The 26,619-nt window shown below is 43.7% G+C and overlaps 2 protein-coding genes across 24 annotated transcripts in view; both read right to left on the bottom strand.

Moving 5' to 3' along the window:
* Positions 1 to 9,142: 9,142 nt before the first annotated feature.
* LOC117062679 (developmentally-regulated GTP-binding protein 1-like) lies at positions 9,143 to 10,628 on the bottom strand. The gene is given in 3 exon segments (XM_033176478.1): positions 9,143 to 9,480; positions 9,780 to 9,859; positions 9,861 to 10,628. Coding segments are annotated over 3 exon segments (1,125 nt in total). The 5' UTR covers positions 10,568 to 10,628.
* An 8,246-nt stretch (positions 10,629 to 18,874) lies between these two features.
* PUM2 (pumilio RNA binding family member 2) overlaps positions 18,875 to 26,619 on the bottom strand; it is a 108,662-nt gene continuing 100,917 nt past the window's right edge. For 20 of the 23 annotated variants that reach the window (XM_033176464.1, XM_033176471.1, XM_033176457.1 and 17 more), the window contains 4 exons: positions 25,740 to 25,865; positions 25,384 to 25,505; positions 24,017 to 24,209; positions 18,875 to 21,873 (listed from right to left, as the gene is read on the bottom strand). In XM_033176464.1, the coding sequence (XP_033032355.1) occupies positions 21,742 to 21,873; positions 24,017 to 24,209; positions 25,384 to 25,505; positions 25,740 to 25,865 (573 nt within the window). In that variant the 3' untranslated portion in view covers positions 18,875 to 21,741. The remainder of the gene's footprint in view (positions 21,874 to 24,016; positions 24,210 to 25,383; positions 25,506 to 25,739; positions 25,866 to 26,619) is intronic. The other 3 variants (XM_033176467.1, XM_033176461.1, XM_033176468.1) reach the window with 1 other exon arrangement.

The following is a 26,619-nucleotide window of genomic DNA, read 5'->3' as shown; positions in this document are numbered from 1 at the left end:
TAGTGATGCTGTGGATGCCCACAGTGGAATTCACTGGGAGAGGCAGATAGACTCATTTTAGGCAAGTTCCTAAGCATTCTGACATAATACATATAAAACACTTAGCACTTTACCTGGCCCAAGGCAGGACCCTAGAAATCATAGAGAGGTTGGAGATTCTAAAGCTACCAGGGGAGAATCTGGGCTGGGATCCGAAGAGATTCCTGAGCTCACTGCAGCCAGGATGTATAAGTCATAGTGATATGTCAGCGCTCATACCTGTGTGTAGCACATGTGCACGCACCTTCACGCACACAGGTGTGCCTCACCTCCAGCCCCAGGATGCATATGCAAATTCACGTAACAGATGAGTAACTCAGTTCACTCAACAGAAGGTGAGACGGTGACTTTGCATTCCCTAAGAATGGGACAGAGGTTGCAAACGGATGGCCCCTTGGGCTACATTTGGCCTGTAGAAGTGTTTTGCCTTTAAACTATTTTGTTTTTGTTTTCCCCTTATGCTATATATATATATATATATTTTTTTTTTTTTTTTTTTTTTTTGAGACTGAGTCTCACTCTGTCAGAGCGAGACTGGAGTGTAGTGGCACAATCTCAGCTCACTGCAACCTCTGCCTCCTGGGTTCAAGTGATTCTCCTGCCTCAGCCTCCCGAGTAGCTGGGATTACAGGTACCCGCCATCACACCTGGGTAATTTTTGTATTTTTGTAGAGATGGGGTTTTATCATGTTGGCCAGGCTGGTCTTGAACTCCTAACCTCAGGTGATCTGCCTGCCTTGGCCTCCTAAAGTGCTGGCACCCAGCCTACACTATTTTAAAAAGGAGATTTCCATTGGAGAATTGCATGTAAGAATCAAGATTTCTGACTTTTCGGCCAGGCATGGTGGCTCACGCCTGTAATCCCACCACTTTGGGAGGTCAAGGCAGAGGGATCACCTAAGGTCAAAAGTTTGACACCAGCCTAGCCAACATGGTGAAACCCCGTCTCTACTAAAAATGCAAAAATTAGCCAGGCGTAGTGGCAGGAGATTGTAATCCCAACTACCTGGGAGGCTGAGGCAGGAGAACCACCTGAACCCAGGAGGCGGAGGTTGCAGTGAGCCGAGATTGCACCATTGCACGCCAGCCTGGGCGACAAGAGCGAAACTCCATCTCAAAAAAAAAAAAAAAAAAAGATTTCTGACTTTTCTAGCTGAATCAGAAGAGCTGGCATATGCTGGACCCACATCCAGTCAAAGCAAAGACCAGCGGAAGCCACGGTCACAGTGCGTATGTTTCTAGCTCGTCCACTGCTTGCTGGGCCCTGCGGGGATCTGAGTTCCAGAGCCCTAGCACAGCGGTTGAGTGTGTCCACTCTAACATCAAACCACCTGGATTTGGATTTGAACTCTGGACAAGTCATACAACCTCTCTAAGCCTCAGTTCGTTCCTTCCTTTCTCTCTCTTTCTCTCTCTCTCTCTCTCTCCATTGGAGAGCAATGGCATGATCTCAGCTCACTGCAACCTCTACCTCCCAGGTTCAAGCAATTCTCCTGCCTCAGCCTCCTGAGTAGCTGGAATTACAGGCACCTGCCACCACGCCTGGCTAATTTTTGTGCTTTTAGTAGAGATGAGGTTTCACCATGTTGGTCAGGCTGGTCTTGACCTCCTGACCTCAGGCGATCCGCTCGCCTCGGCTTCCCAAAGTGCTGGGATTACAGGTGTGAGCCACCGCTCCCAGCCATGCCTCAGTTTCTTTACCTGTAAAATAGGTATAATCTCAGTACATTCCTCACACAGTTGTTACAGGGGTGAAATGAGACAACGTGTAAAGGGCTTATTAGTGCCTGGCACTCAGTATTTCATAAATTTTCAGCTATTGCTGCTATTACTGCTTCTGGAATCAGCCCCCAGTTTCAAGATCGTAGCCAACCTCTACAGAGATTGGAAGGGACCTTCTTTAATGGACACAGCTCGTTTTCCCCAGACCTCACCTTGCCATCTGATCATCTCCGGAGACCACCCTGTGGTACCTGGAGCTCTCTGCTGGGACCTCAGTGTTGCTGTGTGTCTGCACGCTGGCCACCAGTCCCCTGGCACACACACTGTGCCCTCATTGGGAAAAACACTTGTTGACACAGAGCCCTGTGAGCTGCCATGGAGTACCGGATTTGCCATCTTTCTTCTGAAATCCCACAGTGTGAAGTGTTGGTAGAGCTGAAAAGGAAGCTCTTTCAATGGGGATGCTGGGTAAGGTGACCTTTGCACTAAGGATTCCACTTCCTGTCTGAGATGGAAGACAGACCCTCATTCAAGAGACTGAGCGCTAGAGGAGCCAGGTGAGTTCAGGGGAGGGCACCTGAGAAGGTAGATGCATCTGAGGACAAGCATGGCTTATCCACGTAGAAGAAATGGAAGGGTGTCCCCCAGCAGAGGGCACATAGCGTGGACAAGGCAGGAGAGGCTGGAAAGTGCCATGTTTTACTGGGAACCAGTCTTGGGGCTTATGTTGGGAAGGTTGGATGAGTAGGGTCCTGGAAGGCTGGGAACGCTAGCACTGGGTGGGGGTCCTGCACCCATGGGTGATGGGGGCCCTCTCTAATAAGAAGGCACCTTTCCTGCACTTTTCCTGTTCTGGCCAGGAGGGCCTGGGCCACTGTCATCTCCTCTGCACAAGCCCTCTTTGCTGAGGAGACAAGCTAGGGGTGAAAGCCTGAGCTGTCCGCCAGAGAGTCTCCTAATTTCCTCATCTCATTCATCCATTCAGCTATCAATTTATTCATTCATCCAAACTTTCCTTAAAAAATAGGTTTTATTGTTGTTTTAAGAATAAAATTAGGCCAGGCGTGGTGTCTCATGCCTGTAATCCCAGCATTTTGGGAGGCCGAAGCGGGTGGATCACCTGAGGTCAGGGGTTTGAGACGAGCCTGGCCAACATAGTGAAACCCCATCTCTACTAAAAATACAAAAAATTAGCCGGGTGTGGTGGCAGGCACCTGTAATCCCAGCTACTGGGGAGGCGGAGGCAGGAGAATCGCTTGAACCCAGTAGGCAGAGGTTGCAGTGAGCCAAGATCTCGCCACTGCACTCCAGCCCAGTGACAGTGCGAGACTCCATCTCAAAAAAAAAAAAAAAAAATTAGTATTTGCTTGTCATAACAAATCCAAACAGCACCAAAGCATGTAACATAAATCTTGAAAGTTCCTGTCCCTTCCCTGCTCCTCAGGAGTAACCCCTGGTAAAATTTTGTTACAGATTCTTCCAGATTGTTTTCCATGTATACACAATTGCATGTGTGTTAACATTTATGTTAACAATGTATATTGGGTATATTTCCAAATCAACATATATAGATTTATCTCATTAAAAAAAAATACAACAAATACATGAACACATTCAGGCTATAAAAATTTAACAATACAGTGGCATATGGAGGAGGAAGTAACCCCTCCCCACTTCTCTTCTCCTTATTTTCCTCTCCACTCCTCTTCACAGTTTGGTGTGGGTGTATTCAGAACTTTTCCTATGCATTTGCCTGAATAAATGATACTTATACAGATACACGAGTGTGTGTATGTGTTGTTTAGCATTTTCTGCCACTTGCCTTTTGACCTAACAATATATCTTAGAAATGTCAGTATCTGGTGGCTCATGCCTATAATCCCAGCACTTTGGGAGGCTGAGGTTGGTGGATCACCTGAGGTCAGGAGTTCAAGACCAGCCTGACCCAAATGGTGAGACCCTGCCTCTACTGAAAATATAAAATATTGGCTGGACACAGTGGCTCATGCCTGTAATCCCAGCACTTTGGGAGGCCAAGGTGGGTGGATCACTTGAGGTCAGGAGTTCAAGACCAGCCTGACCAATATGGTGAAACCCTGTCTCTACTAAAAATACAAAAATAGCCAGGCATCATGGCAGGCACCTGAAATCCCAGCTACTTGGGAGGCTGAGGCATGAGAATCACTTGAACCAGGAGGCGGAGGTTGCCGTGAGCTGAGATTGCACCATGCACTCCATCCTGGGTGACAGAGAGAGACCCTATCTCAAAAAAATATTAGCCAGATGTGGTGGCACATGCCTGTCATCCCAGCTACTCAGGAGGCTGAGGCAGGAGAATCGCTTGAACCTAGGAAGCGGAGGTTGCAGTGAGCTGAGATCATGCCATTGCACTCCAGCCTAGGCAATGGAGCGAGACTCCATCTCAAAAAAAGAAGAGGCCGGGCGCAGTGGCTCAAGCCTGTAATCTCAGCACTTTGGGAGGCCGAGACGGGCGGATCACGAGGTCAGGAGATCGAGACCATCCTGGCTAACACGGTGAAACCCCGTCTCCGCTAAAAACTACAAAAAACTAGCCGGGCGAGGTGGCGGCGCCTGTAGTCCCAGCTACCCGGGAGGCTGAGGCAGGAGAATGGCGTGAACCCAGGAGGTGGAGCTTGCAGTGAGCTGAGATCCGGTCACAGCACTCCAGCCTGGGTGACAGAGCGAGACTCCGTCTCAAAAAAAAAAAAAAAAAAAAAAAGAAGAAGAAAAAGAAAAAAAAGGAAAAAAAGAAATGTCAGTATCTATAGATAAGACTCAATCTTGTTAGTGGCTGCTTGGGATTCTCTGGTTTGGCTATACTTTGATTTATTTAAGCATTCCCCTTCTGATGGGTGCCACTTTTAAAGGCTTTGCTGTCACAGACAACACTATTGAACATCCTCACATGGACTCCGTCCCACAGCTGACAAACCTTTCTTAGGACAGAAGTGGCCTGGCTGCCTTGGAGGAGATTCTGAGACTGCTGCTACACTGCTCTCCCCAAACGCTGTTTCCGTGGTCCTTTGGATGCTCTTATATTGCAGCGAGCGCCCACCCGCAGCCAGGGCCTGGGAGTGCATGGTGTCCAAGGCAGGGCCCTGCCCTGGGGCAACTGCAATCTTTGAGTCCTATGACGAGATAGTTCAGGAGCCAGGGGCCCCAGTCCTGGGTTGCAGGGAGGAGTTCAGGGAAGGCTTCCTGGAGGAGTTGATGTCCAGGCAGAAACCTGCCTGCTGAGTAGCAGTTTGTCAGTCAGAGGAGCAAGTGGGAAGGGCTGCTCCAGCTAGAGGAGGACTTGGCCAGCTGAGGCCCTGAAAGGGCCAGGGCCATCTGTGCACCGCTGAGTAATGGTGTTCCCTAAATGCTCAGGGCAGGGGCTGAAGGGAGTGGCAATGGGTGGGGCTGACCGGAAGCTGGGGCAGCTGGTGAAGGCCTCAACTGCCAAGCTAAGGAGTGGGAATGTTGCCCGAGGCAAGCGAGAGGCCTGATTACACACCTGAGGAAGTGAGCCATAGGCTGGAGGGGAGAAAGGACCAGTGTCCGGGACGGAGGCTGGGTGGGGATTCACACCTGGCAAGAGCCCACCAGGAGCCAGGCCCAGTGTAAGAAGAGGCTCCCTCTTCCTTTCTTCCTGTCTTCTTTCTCTCTTTCCTCCCTCCCTCCCTCCCTCCCTTCCTACCCTCCTTCCTTCTTTCCCTTCCTTCCTTCCCACCCTTCTTTCTTCCCTCCCTCCCTTCCTCCCTTCCTTTCTTACTTCTTTCCTTCCCTCCCTCCTTCTTTCCTAAATTAACAGACTTTTTTTAAAGAGTAATTTTAGTTTTACAGAAAAATTGAGTCATAAGTACAGGGAGTTCCCATTGACCTCTCCGCACCCCGCCACACAGGATTTCTCCTGTGGTTAACCTGTTGCATTGATATGATACATCTGTTACAACTGACAAACCAGTACTGACATACTGTCATTCACTAAGGTCCCTCGTTCACATCAGACTTCACTCTTGATGGTGTACACTCTATGGGTTTTGACAAATGCATAATGATATGTCTCCACCATTACAGTAGCCTACAGAGTCTTTTTCACAGCCCAAAACATTCCTTGTGCTCCTCCTACTCATTCCTCCCTCCTCTCAACCCCTGACAACCACTGATCTTTTTACTGTCTTTATAGTTTTGCCTTTTCCAGAGTGTCGAACAGCTGCAAACACACAGTATGCAGCCTTCTTTCACCTAGTAATGTGGAGTTAGGGTTCCTCCAGGTCTTTTCATGGCTTGATAGCACATTCCCTTTTCTTGCTGAACAATATTGTGTTGCATGGATGTGCCAGTTCATCTATTTCTGAAGGATATCTTGGTTTGTTCTGAATGTTTAACGATTATGAATAAAGCTGATATAAACATTCTTACACAATTTCTTTATGGACATAGTTTTCAACTCATTTGGGGAAATACAGTATTTGTCTTTTTGTGGCTGGCTTATTTCATTGAGTGCAATGTCCTCAAGTTTCCTCCATGCTGTGGCATGTACCCTTTCTTTTCAAGGCTGATTAAAATTTCATTGTATGTAAACACACACCACTAGCTATTGACTATTTTAATATGATCCTGCTTTCAATTCCTTTGGATGTATTTCAAGAAGTGGGATTGCTGAATCATATGGTAATTCTATTTTTAATTTTTCAAGGATGCACCATACTGTTTTTTCCACAGAGGCTTCACCAACATTTGTTATTTTCTGTTTTTTTTTTTTTTTCTTTTAGTAGCTGTCTCAATGGGTGTGAAATGATATCTCATTGTGGTTTTGATTTGCATTTCCGTGATGATGAATGATGACGTTGAGCATCTTTCACATTCTTCTTGGCCATTTATATATCATCTTTGGAGAAATGTCTATTTAGGTCCTTTGTCCATTTTTTGTTGTTGAGTTGTTGGGGTCTATGTATTCTGAATATTAACCCTTTATTATTTACATATTTGCAAATATTTTCTCCCAGTCTATAGATTGATTGCCTCTCCACTTTGTTGATTGTTTCCTTTGGTGCACAGACATTTTAAAGTTTGATGTAGTCTCATTTATTTAGTTTTGCTTTTGCATGTGTTTTTGCTGTCGTAGCCAAAAATCACTGCAAATCCAGCATCATGTAGCTTCCCCTACATTTTCTTATACAGTTTCACGGTTTTCAGTCTTACATTTAGATCTTCATCCATTTTTAGTTACTTTGGTATATGATATAAGGTAAGGGACCAACTTTTGCATCATTTGTTGCAACGACTGTTGTTTCCTCATCAAACGGTCTTGGCACCCTTGTGGAAGATCACTTGACCATATATGCGAGGGTCTATCCCTGGGCTGTCTATTCTCTTCCTTCAGTTTGTATGTCTGTCTTTATGCCAGTACCACACTATTTGGATTACTGTAGTTTTCTTTTCTTTTTTTTTTTTTGAGACGGAGTCTCGCTCTATCGCCCAGGCTGGAGTGCAGTGGCCGGATCTCAGCTCACTGCAAGCTCCGCCTCCCAGGTTTACGCCATTCTCCTGCCTCAGCCTCCCAAGTAGCTGGGACTACAGGCGCCCGCCACCTCGCCCGGCTAGTTTTTTGTATTTTTTAGTTGAAACAGGGTTTCACCATGTTAGCCAGGATAGTCTCGATCTCCTGACCTCGTGATCCGCCCGTCTCGGCCTCCCAAAGTGCTGGGATACTGTAGTTTTCTAATAAGTTTTGAAATCAGGAAACATGATACCTCTGGTTTTGTTTGTTTGTTTACTACTTCCTTAATTTCTTTAATGGTTATTGATCCAGTCAAGTTTTCCAGTCTTCTTGAATCAATTTTGGAACTATATATTTCCCTAGAAAAGTATTTATTTTGGACTGGGTGCAGAGGCTTACACCTGTAATCCCAGCACTTTGAAAGGCAGAGGCAGGAGGATCGCTTGAGCTCAGAAATTTGAGACCACCCTAGGCAATGTGGTGAAAACTCATCTCTACAAAAAAATACTAAAAATTAGCTGGGTGTGGTGGGGCACACCTGTGGTCCTAGCTACTTGGGAGACTGAGGTGGGAGGATAACTTGAGCCTGGGAGGCTGAGTTTGCAGTGAACTGTGATGGTGATCATACCACTGCACTCCAGCTTGGGTGAGAGAGTGAGACTCTGTCTCAAAAAAAAAAAAAAAAAGGAAAGAAAATTATTTATTTCATTTGATTTTTAGTGTGTAAGTAGACTTTTAATATAAATTCTCTTATAATTAAAAATCACAATTTTATATCCTCTTACTGTTTGTGTCTTTCATCTTTTTTGTTAAATTCAAATTTTCCAAAAGCACGTCTAATTCATTATTTTTAACTGATCAAATTTTTGTGACTGTGTGTGTGAGTTTGTTATTAATTCCTTCCTTCTGCTTTCTTTGTAATTTTTTTGATTATTATTTTACTAGCTTCTTGAGTTCATTTATCTCCAGATTTTCTTGACTAAACATTTTCTTTAAATAACCTTTGGCCTGAATCCCCAGGTTTTTATATATAAGTCTGTCATTACCATTAATTTGGAAATTAACCCATAGTAGTTTGTTCCAGATTAGATTAGCTCTTTAAATGAGGAATTATTAAGAAGAGTATTTTAAAAAATTTCTAGACTGGGCATGATGGCTCATGCCTGTAATCCCAATACTTTGGAAGGCCTAGGTAGGAGGATTGTTTGAGGCCAGGAGTTCAAGACCAGCCTGGAAACATAGCAAGACTTTGTCTCAAAACATTTTTTTTTCTAAGATATATTTCTAGTAACAAATGTATTTCTATTTTGAAGATATATGCTTTATTAATAAATATATTTCTGTTTCTAAAATAGTTTTTGCCCTCCCTTTCTAATTAAATTGCATTCTATTCAGTGAATGTGTCCTGTATGATTTCAGCTTTTTGCGTTTATTAGGCTTTTCATTATGGCCTAATACAAAGAAAAATATTTGGAATTTGTGTACTTGACGATTAACTCTTGGGAGGAGGATGAAATTGAAGGACAGAGACAAAGGGGGGAAGCTTGTTGTTTGGTTTTATTTTGTTTGCTTTTGATTGTTGGGAAATTTTTTTACTATAAGAATTAGCTCAAGTATAATGTTTTTTTGTTTGTTTGTTTGTTTTGTTTTGTTTTGTTTTTGCATGTAGCTGACCAGCCTACCAGGTCTTTTATGCAGTTCGACATACAAGGTGACACCAAGGTAAGACAAATGAAGTTCCAGTTTGGGTGCCTCCATCTCCCTCCCCTGGATTCTGATCCAGTGTCTGCCAAACCCAGAAAGAACTGGGATAGGGCGCTTGGTCATGGGGAAGGCTGTTGTGGTTCGTCCGGCAGATGGGAAAAGGAAAAGGTTTCACTTCTTCACGATTTGAATGACATCCTCGTCCTCCAATGTATGGTCCTTACCTGCTTTCTGAGGATTGTGTTTCACAGAGAGACACCAGACCAGAGCATATTTAAATTCTTTGATAAGATTTTTGTGAATCTTCATGCAGAAATCCTCCACTGTGGTCCTGGAGCAAGGAAGCACCACTGGGGATGTGTAATCTGGTAATTGGCCTTTGGGTTTGGTGTAAATTCTCATTAGTTTCAGATAGTCCCAGATCTTTTCTAATATGTCATCAAAATTCCAGCGGCGATGGGCAGAGATGGGTACACAGTGAGGCACCTTATAGATGATATATCCAATTCCTTTTTTTTTTTTTTTTTTGAGACGGAGTCTTGCTCTGCCGCCCAGGCTGGAGTGCAGTGGCCGGCTCTCAGCTCACTGCAAGCTCCGCCTCCCGGGTTCACGCCATTCTCCTGTCTCAGCCTCCCGAGTAGCTGGGTTAGGGTTAACTACAGGCGCCCGCCTCGTCGCCCGGCTAGTTTTTTGTATTTTTTAGTAGAGACGGGGTTTCACCATATTAGCCAGGATGGTCTCGATCTCCTGACCTCGTGATCCGCCCGTCTCGGCCTCCCAAAGTGCTGGGATTACAGGCTTGAGCCACCGCGCCCGGCCGATATATCCAATTCCTTAATAGAGATTCGGTCAATCTTATTTAACACATAGATACAGGGGATATAAACTGTTTCCTTCCACCACATCAATGAGGTCATCAGCTGTAGCATCACTACGTAGAGTCACATTGGCATTATGAATCTTGTATTCGGCCAGAATGCTCTTCACAGTTTCAGCATCCAGCTCACTCTGCAGGCAAGTGGCTGTGAGATTAATGCCTCCCTTGTCCTTCTTCTTAAAGCCAATGTTGGAGGGTTTGCTGTTCAAGCGAACGCCAAAGCCTTCCAGTTCATTTTCATTTATCTTCTTACATCCCAAAGGTTTCAGGACATCCAGAACAATCAGGATCAAGTTACAGGTTAGGGCCACTGCAATGACTTGACCTCTACCTTTCCCATCCTTGGCACCTTTAATGATACCTGGGAGATCCAGGAGCTGGATCTTGGCACCTTTGTGTCTGATGACACCAGGCACAGTGGTCAGAGTAGTGAATTCACAGGCTGCCACCTCAGAATATACCCCTGCCAGATTACTAAGCAGTGTCAACTTCCCCACAGATGGAAAACCAGCAAATCCAGTTCGAGCATCACCTGTCTTGGCCACATCAAAACCTTCTCCTGGACCTCCACCACCACCACCCTTTAGAGTAATGAGTTCTCGATGAAGCTTAGCAAGATGAGCCTTAAGCAGCCCTAGGTGGTGTGCTGTGGCCTTGTTCTTTTGAGTCCAAGTCATCTTGGCTTTTATCTCCACGATCTTAGCTAAGGTGCTGCTCATCGTGGCGTGGTGAGTACCCTGTGGCCTCCACACTGACTGTCTCCCTTCACACACCCACGGGCAAACTAGCTCAAGTATAATGGTTTTCAAAAGTAACTCAGAGAACTTGGGCGTGTAGGCCTCTGGGTACAGCGGCCCACAGATCCCTGAGAGCACCATTGTATGACAGCTCTTCACCGAGAGACACCGCTTTTAAAAATGCGCTTAGAGGTCGGGCACGGTGGCTCACGCCTGTAATCCCAGCACTTTGGGAGGCCGAGGCAGGCGGATCACAAGGCCAGGAGTTCGAGACCAGCCTGACCAACATGGTGACACCCCATCTCTACTAAAAACACAAAAATTAGCCAGGCGTGGTGGCATGCACGTGTAATCCCAGCTACTCAGGAGGCTGAAGCAGGAGAATCACTCGAACCTGGGATGTGGAGGTTGCAGTGAGCTGAGATCGCACCACTATACTCCAGCCTGGGCAACAAAGCGAGACTCCATCTCTAAAATAACAACAACAGGCCGGGCGCGGTGGCTCAAGCCTGTAATCCCAGCACTTTGGGAGGCCAAGACGGGCGGATCACGAGGTCAGGAGATCGAGACCATCCTGGCTAACACGGTGAAACCCCATCTCTACTAAAAATACAAAAACTAGCCAGGCGAGGTGGCGGGCGCCTGTAGTCCCAGCTACTGAGGAGGCTGAGGCAGGAGAATGGCGTAAACCCAGGAGGCGGAGCTTGCAGTGAGCTGAGATCTGGCCACTGCACTCCAGTCCGGGCGACAGAGCGAGACTCCGCCTCAACAAAAATAAATAAATAAATAAATAAAAAATAAAATAACAACAACAAACAACAAACAAAACAAAACAGAAAAACGCGCTTACTTCCTACTGGCTTTACAGTGGTAAGCATTTCCTAAGCACCTAACTTCAGGCTTTGGGGTAAAGAGAGAGAAACACGCAGTCTGGCCTTCTAACAAGTCCCAGTGTGGGTGGCGAAACGTAAGAAAACAAGCCATTGCAATAATTAGCCATCACCGCAATTGCGACCTTGTGCCTGGAGGAGCTGTCCCTGGAATCTGTCTAGGGAAGCTCCAGGGCTGGCCACAGGAGACCGGGAGGAACTGGCTGGCCAGAGACGGGGGCAGTAGGGTTGTCGGATTTAGCAAATAAAAACAGAATGCCCAGTTAAATTTGAATTTCAGGTGAACACCTTTTTTTTTTTTTTTTTTTTTTTTTAGTATAAAATGTATAATTATGTCCTATGCAATGTTTGGGATATAGTTATACTAAAAAATTTATCGCCCCACCTGTGGCTTTAGGGCCGACTTGTTCAGGAAGGGAAGAGGAAAACCAAAGCAGGTTTGGTGCAAGAAGATGGGTTCGGTTCCGGACATGTTTGGGGAAAGGGGGCCAGTGGCCACGTGACTGGAGATGTGGGATTCCAGGCTGCAGGATGTCAGGACTGGGGCCTTAGTGGGCTCCACGGTGATAGGATGTGATGGGATGTGCCCTCTAATGAGGCTGCAGGCGGTCGTACATGGCAGTTGAGTGGGATGGATAGGGTTCTTTCCTTGTTCGAGAAGGCAGGGTGTGTCTGAGCAATCCCGTTTAGAAAGATCAACTCCAAGAAATTTAGACGAAGAAAATTCTGGATCTGGACGAATCCCCCAGTGTCCGCCACGCCTGGACTGGGAAGGGCCCCGGTACCTGCGGCGCAGGGGAGGGCCGGGCCACCAGGGGGCGCTCTCGGCAGGTGGGGCGGGGTCCCTCTTGGTGTCTCCCAGGCAGCTTCGCAACAGCCCTGCTGGGTTAGGCGCCGATGAGCAAACTGAAGCCCGGGTGGGGAAAGGGCGGGGTGGCTTGAGGGTGTCACCCAAGAGGGTCAACTGCTTTCTTTTTAAAAATTATTTTTATTTTTTTATAGGGAAGGGGGTGTCTCACCATGCTTCCCAGGCTGACCTCGAACTCCTGGACTCAAGCGAGCCTCCGCCCCGGCCTTCCAAAGTGCTGGGATCAGCACCGCGCCCAGCGAGGTTTGCAGCTTTCTGAGGCCGCCCCCAGGCCCTTGCTACCCTGTCCCGTGAGCCAGACTTGGGTCCGTGGGGAGGGCTCTAGGTCACCTGGAGGCTGCCCTTGTGTCTACAGCTGCCTCTTCCTGCGCCAGCTTTATCTTCCAGGTCCCTTCTCTAGTTTTCCGCCCTACTCTAGAATAGGGTGGGTATTGGAATATAGACGAAGCTGTCACCCTTCCAGACTCGGAGGGGGGGTGACTCCCTCCCTCCTGTGCTCACAGGTGCCGGCACCTCCAAGCCCAGACTCCAGTGCTCAGACCAGAACTGACTTTGGAAGGAGCAGGGCAGAAGAAGACTCCCAGACACCCCTCCTCTTCTCCAGGGCGAGCCCATACTCGTGCTTTCGTCCTCATTCCTGCCATAGGAAGGGGCCCACCAGGTGTGACCCAGCTTTCCAAGGCTTCCTGCCATAAAAGGCCAGGGGTGGGAATAAAGCAAGAAAAAGTGGGACTCCGCACTTGTTAGGGGGAACCCCTCAGCTCTGTAACTGGCACTGCTAACTCCTCTGCCTCCAGTCCCTCTCTACTGCTGCTCTGCCAGCCTGTGCTGGGTCCTCCACACCACTGCACTTGTCACTCCCCTGCTCAAGAATCTGTGATGGCCCCTATTGTTAACCGAAGCACTGCTTGTATCCAGAATCTCATTTTGTTTCTCCCTCCACTGGGGTGTGCGCTTCTTGAGGGCTGTATCCTCAGCATCAAGAATACCTGACACTGGCTGGGCATGGTGGCTCATGCCTGTAATATCAGCACTTTGGGAGGCCGAGGTGGGCAGATCACTTGAGGTCAGGAGTTCAAGACCAGCCTGGCCAACATGAAACCCCATCTCTATGAAAAATACAAAAATTAGGCTTAGGTGGGCATGGTGGGCCATACCTGTAATCCCAGGTACTTGGGAGACTGAGGCACGAGAATTTTGCTTGAACCTGGGAGGCAGAGGTTGCAGTGAGCTGAGATTGTGCCACTGCACTCTGCACTCTAGCCTGGGTGGCAGAGCAAGACTCCATCTCAAAACAAATAAACAAAAAATGAAACCTGACACAAAGTAGTTGCTCAATAAATAAGACTATGAGCAGCACTGGCTGCTGCACCCGCCTTGCCCTCCATCCCCCAAAGCCATCCCCTCATCCTCTTCATTTTACCTTTCCCTTCCAAGCCCAAGGCACTGATTAGTTTTGAAATCTTGATTCCTGCCTAGATTTAAAGGCTTTGAGATAGGAATTACTTTTTTTTCGCCCCCACCGGGGCCTTGTGCCTTCTCAAAACATAGGTAAGACCGGCCAGATGCAGTGGCTCATACCTATGATTTCAGCACTCTGGGATGCTGAGGCAGGAGGATCACTCGAGTCTGGGGTTTTGAGGCCAGTTCAGGCAATATGACAAGACTCTGTCTTTACCAAGAAATTATAAAATGAGCTGGGCACGGTGGTACATGCCTATTGTCCCAGCTACTCCGGAGGCTGAGGTGGGAAGATTACTTGAGCCTGGGAGGTTGAGGCTGCAGTGAGCTGTGATTGCACCACCGCTTTCCAGCCTGGGTGACAGAGTGAGACCCTGTCTCAAAAAACAAAACAATACAAAAGACTGAATGTTCTCCATATGGTCCTATTTGATCATGGAATGATTTGTGGTGGATTTTCCTCCACTCTTCAGCATTCCCTCCATAACCTGTGTCTGACCATGAGCTACATGCTGTTTACACAGAAAAGATACGATCCTGAACTGGGTGGAAGGCTTCTGCCCAAGTGCATGGACACCAAAATGTGTGCTGAGGGAAGTCACACATGATCTTCTCAAGCAGCTTTTGACTTCCCTCAGGATCATAGATGGCTGTGTTCATAAGTAATTATTGGCCAACATCCCATATCTTCTGACTATGAGGGTGAAAACATGTGCTTTGTGTAGAGTTGGGTGAGACCCTTGTTTCTGATTTCTAAACACCTATTGCTTTGAGGAAGCTTCCATCATCCTAACTGTTGTCCAGGCAAGGTTGAGAGGAAAAGGTTTGGAGAGCTAACAGGCAAATCTTTCTCAGTTCAATGCCTTCCTTTCTATAAGCCAAGTTGGCAGAGCTTTATTAAGGAGTGTTACTGTGGCTTCCTTCAAACTTGATGCATCAATTGGATGGACCCTTATGCAGGGCTCTTCCTCACTTGGCTACAACTATGGCTCAACTCTCAAACAAAGCAGACGTTTATAAATAACTGGACATAGCTATTTATTTATTATTTATTTATTTATTTATTTATTTGAGATGGAGTCTCACTCTGTTGCCCAGGCTGGAGGGCAGTGGTATGATCTTGGCTTACTGCAACCTCCACTTCCCAGGTTCAAGTGATTCTCCTCCCTCAGCCTCCTGAGTAGCTGGGATTACAGGCACCTGCCACCATGCCCAGCTGAATTTTTTTTTTTTTTTTTTTTGAGATGGAGTTTCACTCTTGTTGCTAAGGCTGCAGTGCAATAGCTCGATTTCAGTCCACCACCACCTCTTTCTCCTGGGTTCAAGTGAGTCCCCTGCCTCAGCCGCCTGAGTAGCTGGGATTACAGGCATGTGCCACCATGCCCGGCTATTTTTTTGTGTGTTTTTAGCAGAGATGGGATTTCTCCATGTTGATCAGGTTGATCTCGAACTCCCGACCTCAGGTGATCCGCCTGTCTTGGCCTCCCAAAGTGCTGGGATTACAGGCGCGAGCCACCGTGCCCAAACTAATTTTTTGTATTTTTAATAAAGACGGGGTTTCATCATGTTGGCCAGGCTGATGTCGAACTCCTGACCTCAGGTGATCTGCCCAACTCAGCCTCCCAAAGTGCTGGGATTACAGGTGTGAGCCACCGTGCCCGGCCTGGAGGTAGGTCTTTAAACCAAACACTCAGCAAATAATTGACTTCTTTACAGGCCCGTTCTTTTGCTGAAGCATAACCATAGCATCAAGAGGCTTCCAAACTGGTGAAAATCATGCAAGGGATGGGATGAGAAATGGCAGAGATCAGTTGATGGTCCCGACACTCTGACTTCCATAAAACCTCAGCAGCTTCTAGGTCTCTAATATGCTTTTGTGTATGTTTGTGAGAGATATACCGAGATTTCCCATCACAATGTGTTTGATTTCCTTGCTCTTCTCTCCATCCTGGCAGCTTGTATACATCAGGGCAAATCTACATATGACTTAATGATTTATCTGCAACTTGAGTCAAGAGTTTTGCTCATTTGCAGAAACATGAATTATCTCCAAACCATGTTTTGAGGCTGCATGTAACCAAATTTTGAAAATGAAAACTTATTTTAACTAAGTGGTGAGCAGGGGTTGCTTTAGTAGCTAATGTGTACCGAGTACCTGCCATGGCACTTTACATCTATTCTTTTTAATCCTTACAATCTCGGCAGGTCACCATTTCCTTGACTTACGCAAGGAAACTAAGGCTTAAAAGATGAAACCACTTACCTACTAGATATGAAGCTAGTGTTTGGCACCTGGACAGTCTAATTCTGGAGCCCAAACTCTGAATCATTACCTCCTGATGCCCTAGAAAGTTTGCATCCATCTTTCTGTTGTTGGGTTTTCTGGTAAAAACTGGAAAATTCCAAAAGAGCTCTGACATTTGAATCCATTTTAGTCCAGCCTATTTCTTTCCCGTAAACTACCAAGTACAAGACTATTTCACCTGGTTTTAGTTCTTGGTAAATACATGTTTTAAAATTTCTATGGCACTTCCGCTTCTGCCGAGGTGGTGCCAGAGCCACAGTCATGAGTTTCTTCAAGTTTATCGGTAAGAAGAGCGTTTTCCCAAGTCACTGGGTCTTTCTGATCGGTCCAGGGCGTCGCTCACCAAAGTCACAGGGCCCAGGACTTGTGCTCTCTGGCTTTGTAACGGTTGAAAGGGCCACTCAGTGGAAGAGGGCGCGGGAAGGTTTCTGGGTGCTGGTAATGTTCTGGTTCTTGATCTAAATCCTGGATTCATGAGTATTTATTTGTGAAAATTAATCCATACAGTTATGATTTTTGTGCTCTTTAAAAAGTTCTATGAATGGAACATAGCAGAAACTGGAGAAACTGCCTACAGGAGCTATCCTGGGCTGTCTTGTCCTATATTGTCTTAAGAGTTGGCCAGGCACGTTGGCTCATGCCTGTAATCCCAGCACTTTGGGAGGCCGAGGCAGGTGGATTGCTTGAGCAGGAGTTCGAGATCAGCCTGGGCAACACAGAGGGACCCCCATCTCTACAGAAAATACAAAAAGTAGCTGGGTATTGTGGCATGAGCCTGTGGTCCCAGCTACTCGGGAGGCGGAGATGGGAAACTTGTTTGAACCTGGGAGGTTGAGGCTTCAGTGAGCAGTGATGGCACCACTGCACTCCAGTCTGGGCGAGAGCCAGATCTTGTCAAAAAACAAAACAACAACAACAACAAACATAATCCTCAGCCACAAGGTTCTGTGGGAAAGTCAGGATAGGACCCTACAAGTAACCAAGGTCCAGCCCAGTCCTGGCCCCCTCCTTCCCTCTGCACTGCAGTGCTTCGAACAGCCTCCTAGGGGTGAGCCCTGACGCCTCAGCACTGCTCCCCTTCTCAGCTCCCTGTTCATAGACAAATTTTCTGAAAGACCTGGAGCATGCAAATTCTACCAGGCGTGTTAAGCTAGATACTTTTAAGTGAGGTAGGGAAGGTGGACAGTGAATATGGCTCCTTTAGGGGTTTCTTTGTCCCCTGCCGCTTTAAAATCTTCCGGAGAGTGTCGTCAAAAGGGCATATGGTTCACTACGAGTCAGGTGAATCTAGGAACCCGCTTTCCTTAGGTTGGTAAGCCAGGGTGCGAACATGTAGTATTTCCTTGTTAAGACCTTTTACATTTCAATACAATGTGGGATAGTATGTCAGTAATCCAAGAGGGTTGCTCAGAAGACACCCAAACTAAGACAAAGTTAAATTTCAGGAAATACAATGTGTATGATGGCATTTCTTTTTCCCACTTAGCTTTATGTAGGTTTCCATTTTGAAGTCTATCAAATTGTTCTGGCTTTTTTTTTCCTTTTTATAGCTGTAGAAGGAATGGGAAAAACAGAAATGGTATTAACAAGCAATTCATTGAGAATTAGGTTCTGGGGCCGGGCACAGTGGCTCACGCCTGTAATCCCAGCACTTTGGGAGGCTGAGGCAGGTGGATCACGAGGTCAGGAGATCCTGGCTAACACGGTGAAACCCTGTCTCTACTAATAAATACAAAAAATTAGCCAGGCGTGGTGGCAGGCGCCTATAGTCCCAGCTACTCATGAGGCTGAGGCAGAATGGCGTGAGCTCCCAGGAGGTGGAGCTTGCAGTGAGGTGAGCCAAAATCACACCACTGCACTCCAGACTGGGCGACAGAGCGAGACTCCGTCTCAAAAAAAACAAAAAAAAAAACCAAAAAACAAAGTTACATTCTGGATCGGTGTGGTGGCTCATGCCTATAATCCTAGCACTTTCGGAGGCCACGTGGGGCGGATTATGAGGTCAAGAGCTCAAGACCAGGCTGGCCAATATAGTGAAACCCCATCTCTACTAAAATACAAAAATCAGCTGGGTGGGTGTGGTGGTGCACACCTGTAGTCTCAGCTACTCGGGAGGCTGAGGCTTGAAGCCGAGGGGCGGAGGTTGCAGTGAGCCGAGATCGTGCCACTGCACTCCAGCCTAGGCAACACTGTGAGATTCCGTCTCAAAAAAAAAAAAAAAAAAAAAAAAAAAAAAAAGGTTCTTGGCCAGGGAGAGTGGCTCATGCCTGTAATCCCAGCACTTTGGGAGGCCAAAGTAAAAAGACCACTTGGGGCCGGCCAGAAGTTCAAGACCAACCTGACCAACACGGCAAGACTCCATCTCTAAAAATTAAAAAAAAAATAAAAAAGGTTCTAGGTATCTTTTTGTATATTCTCAATTCTTACCACTAATGAGTTGTGTTATCCCTTGATACAGATTAAGGCCTCAAGGTTTAGATAAGTTCATAAAGTTTGTAAATAATAAGGTAAACTTTAAATCCACACTGAACTTGTTTGCCTTTAGACAACACTGCCTCCTCAAGTTCATGTGGAAACAGGCTAAAAGTTTTATCCTATGAAGTATGCAATTATAGATTCTAAATACTAATCAAAGGATGGAATAAATACCATCAGAGGAATCAGTGGCTCCAGAATAGCACCCATGTGTTAAAAATGTATTGTTTTCCTCATGTCAGAGTAAACCTGAATGGGCAATCTTAAGTTATAACTGAGGTACAGAGGGGTATTTTATCTAGAGAAAAACACAAGACCAAGTTTATTTCATACAATGTTATTCACACATTTTTCATTTTCTAATTTATACATAATATACAAAGAAGTGAAGTTAACATTATTTCATATGAACCAATAAGAGCCAGGACTTAGACAAACTGGTCCAGAAACAATCCCTATCAAAAGGAGACACTCAAGAGTAAAGCCTAGGTAGTTTCTGCCCAATTGTTTCTTTATTCTGAAATGTGATTTTCAGATTTTACCAAAATTTCATGCGAACTTACTAAAAGGTAAAAATTGGGGTGGGCACCCAAAATGGCAGACTGTAAAATTTCTACAAGAAAGGTATTTTTGTAGAGCAGGCCTGAAAGTACTGGGAAGACTGGGTTGTCAGCACTGGGACACACGGGAGTATCAGGACCCCAAGGAGGAGGGTTTAGTTTCTCAATGTAGTATCTCTACTTGTCATTTTCTAAAATTGCAGATAACGCCTGTGCCAACAGAGGGCAAGGATGAAGGAAGACTAAGAATTCAACTGTACAAAGACAGGAAAGCCATTACCAATCTCCAACATGACAGCTTTGATCCTGAAACCATGGGCTGATACTGAGAACAAAAGTTCGACATGGGCTGAAATACTCTGAGGTTGGTAATGTAGGAAAAAGTGAGAGTGGCTTTGTGTGGGTTTAAAAAAAATGAAACAAACACACACCAAGGCGTTGCTGCAGTGACTGGGGCATGCTGATGACCCAGTATGACCATGAGAAGGAACGGAGACAAGTGTTTGGATTTAATGGCCTCACCAAGGAATGTTGGGTTAGAAAACTAAAATAACTAAACACCAAACATGAAAAAGTATGCCTGGCATCCCCAAACTTTATGCCATTATTTTTAGGTTCATCATATGAATAACTAAGTGATAAAACCTTTAGATTCCATATTGTGCTCAGAAGATTGCTTTTCTTCTGCAGATCTCTAGTAAAAAGATTCCTTCCACATTCAGCTGACAGAGATAGCACGTTCATTTTAGTTTTCAGCACTAAACATAACTGGGTCAACATAAATGTTTATACAAAATACTGACTTCAACAAAATACAAAGCACTTTCTTTATCTTTCAGAAACTGAATATACACAGCAAGTTTTTTTCCAAAATATTTTCATAGGCAAAGGATTAAAAACGATTTTAATTATACACATATGGTCACAATTTTGCCTTAAAAAGATTGTTGGGAAATGTACATAAGGCCGCTTGTAAATGTACATCGTGTTACTGTTATGTCTTATGTCCAGAGAAAAAAATGTTATCATACAGATTTGCTCTTACTTGGGAGTAGGCTATTCAAAAATACAGTACTCTTCTGTACAAAGAAAAAAGTCACATCACATTTAATAAGATGAAAAAAGCATTGGCCTCCATGGTAACCAAATATCTCAGTCCAATACTTTCTATTATGCACAATACCCTGACTTCAATTGAAAGTGATCCAAATTCTAGCATGTCCATATTAACAGTCAACAACTATGTTATAAAACAAAATGATCTCACAATAATAAAAAGAAAGCTGGTTCATACTTCTGAAACCATATAAAGATAAAAAATTTTTAAAAAATCACTCTGATTTGGAGAAATAAATTTACATTATACAACACTATATTGCCAGGTCAAAGAGGGCAGGGACGTAAATGTACACTAAAATGCAAATGTATCCCAAAGAGATAAAACAAATTCCATTTACAGCATGAAGGTTTACAAATGTACACCTGTACAACCAAGGAAAGCATCACTACTAAATTAGCAAGGCTTTTATAATAAACATTGAAACAAGATTTCCTTTCAAAGTGTAAACTTACATCTATTACTACACACACAATGCATATATTTATAGAAAGCAAAAAGAGCTATCTGAATATGTAATCATGCTTAAATGCTGAGCTATCAAATTCACTTTTCAGTGGCCCCTTTTCATCTCTATCTGGTTCCTACTTTCTGCCTCTATGAAAAAGCAAAATAAAGCTCAACACTTCCTCAACAAGTCTGTAATTCTATAAGCAAAACAAAATACAAATTTCCACTCTTTCTCATTGCAAACCAAACTGAAAAGTTAGTGACTTTTCATTTAGTGCACTAAATTGGAAGTGTCACCATGATTTTGTATTTCTTAACTCTTACAACAATGACATATGTAAGTATATACAATATTTCTGTACATTGCCAGCGACATTTTAGGGCAGTAATTGTATTAAAACCACATCTACTGTAAATAATGTTCTTTTCATCTCAAACCACTTCATTCTTGTCTTACTTGCTCGTTATTTGCATGATAGTTTGTGAATTATCAAAATACAACTTAACTTTTTAAAATATTAATAATATTTATGCAGTTGATTGTTAATCTGTTATAAAAGGTTTCACGCAAAGGAAAAAAAATAAGGACTATAATTCTATATACATCTCTATAAACCTGTTGTGCTATGGGGTTGTAGACCTACCAGACTGTGAGCCAGTTTATTAAAAGAATACTGTACTTTTTCCTTTAAAAACTATTTTTGTGACTTTACAAGGTAAAAATTTACAAAATATGTGACAGCTTTTTATTTTTGATACAGTTACATCATATACAGGCATTCTGTGCTTTGCCAGCAAACCAATCTGATAGGTCTCCACTCAGGGCTGAATATAATTTATAATTCATCCCCCACCCCCCAAATATACACAAGAACCTTAAAAAATTTACAAATGGATGAATAAAGTCAATAAATAGTTTTGCTTTAAAAAAAAAATTGAAGATTCATAGTTGAGTTGTGTTTTGATAATTCACACACAAAAAAATTCTTTTCACATGGTTAAATTATCTTCTTTCTCGTGCTCCTGTAATTTACAGCATTCCATTTGGTGGTCCTCCAATAGGTCCTAGGTCCGGGCTATTCTTCAAATAATACTTTTCCAACTTGGCCAGTATATGCTTCCCGTATGTGTATTTGCGCAAAGTAGTAATGTGAGGTCGAATCTGAAAAACAAATAATCTGTTTAGAAAATGTAAGTCATTTTAGTTTCTGATTTCTTAAAAAAGCACCCCCAATTTTGGGTAATTTAGAGGAATAATTGCAATAAAAAAAATTTAAATCCAAAGAAAGCTACTTTTTGCAAAAGCAGTTGTGATCCGCTCAATCCTTCCAAACATCTGTTCTCAAAATTGTTCAATGAATAAAACACTACATCTAACTATGTCACATGGAAACAGGCAGAGGCCCCAAATATAGCAAGTTACCCAGTAATTCCACATCCAGGAATTTATTCTACCAAAACAATTACAAAAAGACTTTTGTACAAAGCACTACTTATAACAATTAAACAATTAGGGATAATCCAAATATAATAAATATGATACCAGTTAAATAATGTAGCTGTTAAAAATAAGATTGCAATTTTTTATATTCATTAGTTTACAGCAGAAACACTGAATTAAAAGATAGGTATACCTGACACTTAGAGGCCAGTACTTTGGGAGGATAAGGTGGGAGGATCACCTGAGCCCAGGAGTTTGAGACCAAACTGGGCAACACAGCGAGACCCCATCTCTAAAAAATATAAACAGAACTATGAGTGTGCATGCCTGTAGTCTCAGTTACTACGGAGACTAAAGTGGGAGGATGGCTTGAGCCAGGAGGCTGAGGCTAGAGTCAGCCGAGATCACACCACTGTACTCCAGCCTGTGCAACAGAGACCCTGTCTTGAAAGAACAGAAGAAAAAGAAAGGAAAACTTACATCAAGTTGAAGAATGAATTTTAAAAATCAGAAGGCCAAAACACTTTTATAGATGGAAGGAATCCTAAGATATCATTTTTCTCTCTATATGAGGAGAGGATCAAAGGGGTTATGTAATTCGCTCCACGTTTTGTAAATGAATACATTAAGATCAAGAGTATTCAAAATAAGTGTTTCTTTCAGTGTTCTTTATAACAATAAGTATTCCTGCTGCAATTACTAATTTCTTAAAAAATTACTAGATTCTAGGAGGAGGATACAGAGAGGAAACAGCTTAAAGGGAAACAATTATGAGTTAGTGCTACCCCCCTCAACATAAACACAAAATTCTACTTAGAAAAATGTATTAGGTTAAAATCAATGTTCAACCCATGTATTATGGCAAATTAAACGTAGTCTGCTATCTGCATATGTGGATTCAACCAACCACTGATCAAAAATATTAAAAATATGACAAAGTTTGTATTACACAGATTTTTTACTTATCATTACAGTATGACCATTTACATAGCACTTACATTGTATTAGGTATCATAAGTAATCTTGAGATGGGAGGATATGTTTAGGTTATATGCAAATACTATATGCCATTTTATATAAGGGACTTGAGCATCTGTGAATTTTGGCACAGGAGTAGGTGGGTCCTACATCCAATCCCCCAGTTACTGAGGGGCAACTGTGCAGTTAAATAAGATGAAGGCAAAAAGAACAATGTAAAACAGGTAAGAAATTAGAAATGAGTATGATTACTTAAGAATTTCTTTTGAATGACTGATTTATTTTTTGAGACAGGGTCTTGCTCTGTTGCCCAGACTGGAGTGCACTGGCATGAACACAGACCACCGTAGCCTCAACCTCCAGGACTCAGGCCATCCTCCCATCTCAGCTGCCTGAGTAGCTGGGACCACAGGCATGTTTATCATTATACCCAGCTAATTTTTAAATTTTTTGGAGAGATGGGGGTCTGTTGCCCAGACTGGTCTTGAACTCCTGGGCTCAAGCGATCTCCCACCACAGGCTCTCGAGTAGCTAGGACTAAAGGCTTGCACCATGATGCTTGTCTAACTTTTTTTTTTTGTTTTTTTTAAGAGGCAGGATCTTGCCACGTTGCTCAGGCTGGTCTCGAATTCCTAGACTCAAGTGATCTTGTCACCTCAGCCTCCCAATCTGCTGGAATTACGGGCAAAAGCCACCATGCCTGGCGTGATAACCTTAAGAATAAAAATGGAAACCATACCAATATATCTGCCAAAGGATATCCATCAATTTTAATTTTTTCCTCCAGTTACAAAATACAGGAGGAAATGAAAGCCCAAGGAGGTTAAATGTGTAGCCTAAACACAAAGACAAAGAAAGTTATCTGAGTGTTATATGTGGTTATTACCTTGTGCATGATTATCTTTCTTTGAGCAGGTTCAGCCATATCAATCATCTTTTGAACCACATAATTGGCATACTGGTCCTTCATCATGGTGTATAAGGCACTGTGAGGACCATCATTCTGGCAGCAAACCTCGTCAATCAGTAAAGCTCTCTCAGCACGGGAGGCATGAGTAACACACTTTTCTACTACATTGCTAAAAATTAAAGCAGATAAACAAAGCTTTGTTATTTTTTTCTTTACAGCAAAATTTCCTTGACTTTTGAAAGAATTTTCTCCAATGCACGATAAAACGGAAGTCAGGATGGGATTCTCTTGTCTTATGATTACTTTTATTTTATTTTGTTCTCTTTTTTTTTTGAGATAGGGTCTTGTTCTGTCACCCAGGCTGGAGTGCAGTGACGCTATCACAGCTTACTGTAGCCTTGACCTCCCTTGCTCAAGTGATTCTCCCACCTCAGTTTCCCTCACAGCTGAGACTACAGGCATGTGCCATCATGCCTGGACAATTTTTTGTAGAGAAAGGATTTCCTTCTATGTTGCCCAGGATGATCTCAAATTCCTGGGCTCAAGTGATCCTCCTGCCTCTATCTCCCAAAGTGCTGGCTGGGATTTACACGTGTGAGACACTGCACCTGGCCAACTACTTTTATAACAGAAATTGGTATCATGGAACAACCTACATAGTTTTGACAGCCACAAGTTTAATTATGGGTCTCTTAAAATTGTACTTCAAAAAATGGAAACCAGATCATTAAAGCTGTGACGTTTTCAAGAACATGTACTAAATAAATCTGCATTTCTGGTGTTGGGAAAAATTATTTTCCAAATACAGATTTCAAAAATGAACATACATGGGCAAAACAAATTTGTTACGTAGACTTTTTTTAAAAAAAATAAAAGCGGCCGGGCGCGGTGGCTCAAGCCTGTAATCCCAGCACTTTGGGAGGCCGAGACGGGCGGATCACGAGGTCAGGAGATCGAGACCATCCTGGCTAACACGGTGAAACCCCGTCTCTATTAAAAATACAAAAAACTAGCCGGGCGAGGTGGCGGGCGCCTGTAGTCCCAGCTACTCCGGAGGCTGAGGCAGGAGAATGGCGTAAACCCGGAGGCGGAGCTTGCAGTGAGCTGAGATCCGGCCACTGCACTCCAGCCGGGCGAAAGATCGAGACTCCGTCTCAAAAAATAAATAAATAAATAAATAAATAAAAAATAAAAGCAATGTTCTATAGATGCATTTTAATGACACCAAAAAAAAAAAAAAAGACTATACTTTAATGCTACGCTCTACATGTATTTCTGTGGTAACTAATAAAAGTCAATGAGTTGAAAGAATTGACCCCTGAAATTACAAAGTATCCCAATACCTGGCAAATTTGTGTTGACTCAGGGCTAAAACCTTTCCTCTGATTTCGGAAACAATTTTGCTCTTGTCTTCAGGTCGACCGTGTTCCAGTACATGCTGAATAACATAATTGCCATACTGATCCTAAGACAGATATTTAAAAATTACTTTCCCCAAGTCATTCCTTAAGAACGATTATTCTTTAAAGACATGTTAATAACCATGTTGTCTAAAAATCCAGTAGTATAGTTAGGAGAATACAACAGGCATTTGTCTCACTCTTTCTATAGTGTGTTTAATAACAAACTATTTTTCTTTTAAAAATTAAAACAATTTCCAAAAATATATAAACATTTCAAATTATTAGGGAATGTATACCTGTACCAACTGCTCTGTATGTTGGTGGAGTTCTTCTAAGATAGGTAAGGTCTGTTCTGCAGTGCAGTGCTCTAGGATGCGCTGAATTACTCTACAGCCATAAGGATGAGTTGAAAGCACAAATACCTGAGGACAATTAGAAGAATTAAAATTTGTATTCTCTGACATTTTTGAACAGTTCTATGAAGCAGACTATTTCTTTTTTTTTGACACCTCAAAGTAATGTAAAATAGAAGGGTGATGAACTCATATTTAATATGACTACCACCATGTTAGCAAAGACTGGAGAGTGGGGACAGGGAGCATCCCATTTAGGAGCTGAAGATATTTTGATCAAAAGGAATCTAATCAGAACTTTACCTGAACCTGGGTTTATGTAACAATGGGAATGAATGGGTGAAAAGAGAAAGGGTAGTTTAGCATTAAGAAATATTAATTACTAGGTTATTAGTTACAAATTGCTATGTGTTTTCTGTCTTATTATACAGTCTTAAGTCTTTCTCCAAACCTCCTTCCCTTCTCTGAGTAAACCTGAAAACACCGTTGGGTATAAAAAAAAAAATAATTCTAACAGTGATTACTTTTACTTCTTGAAGTAATGTGATTAAACTCTTATTTCTGGCCGGGCGCGGTGGCTCAAGCCTGTAATCCCAGCACTTTGGGAGGCCGAGACGGGCGGATCACGAGGTCAGGAGATCGAGACCATCCTGGCTAACACGGTGAAACCCCATCTCTACTAAAAATACAAAAAACGAGCCGGGCGAGGTGGCGGGCGCCTGTAGTCCCAGCTACTCAGGAGGCTGAGGCAGGAGAATGGCGTAAACCCGGGAGGCGGAGCTTGCAGTGAGCTGAGATCTGGCCACTGCACTCCAGTCCGGGC

This window comes from Trachypithecus francoisi, unplaced genomic scaffold (genome assembly GCF_009764315.1).
Source record: "Trachypithecus francoisi isolate TF-2019V2 unplaced genomic scaffold, Tfra_2.0 Lachesis_group17, whole genome shotgun sequence".
Taxonomy (NCBI): domain Eukaryota; kingdom Metazoa; phylum Chordata; class Mammalia; order Primates; family Cercopithecidae; genus Trachypithecus; species Trachypithecus francoisi.
Note: the sequence above shows the minus strand (reverse complement) of the source record. Positions and strands in the feature narration are given on the sequence as shown.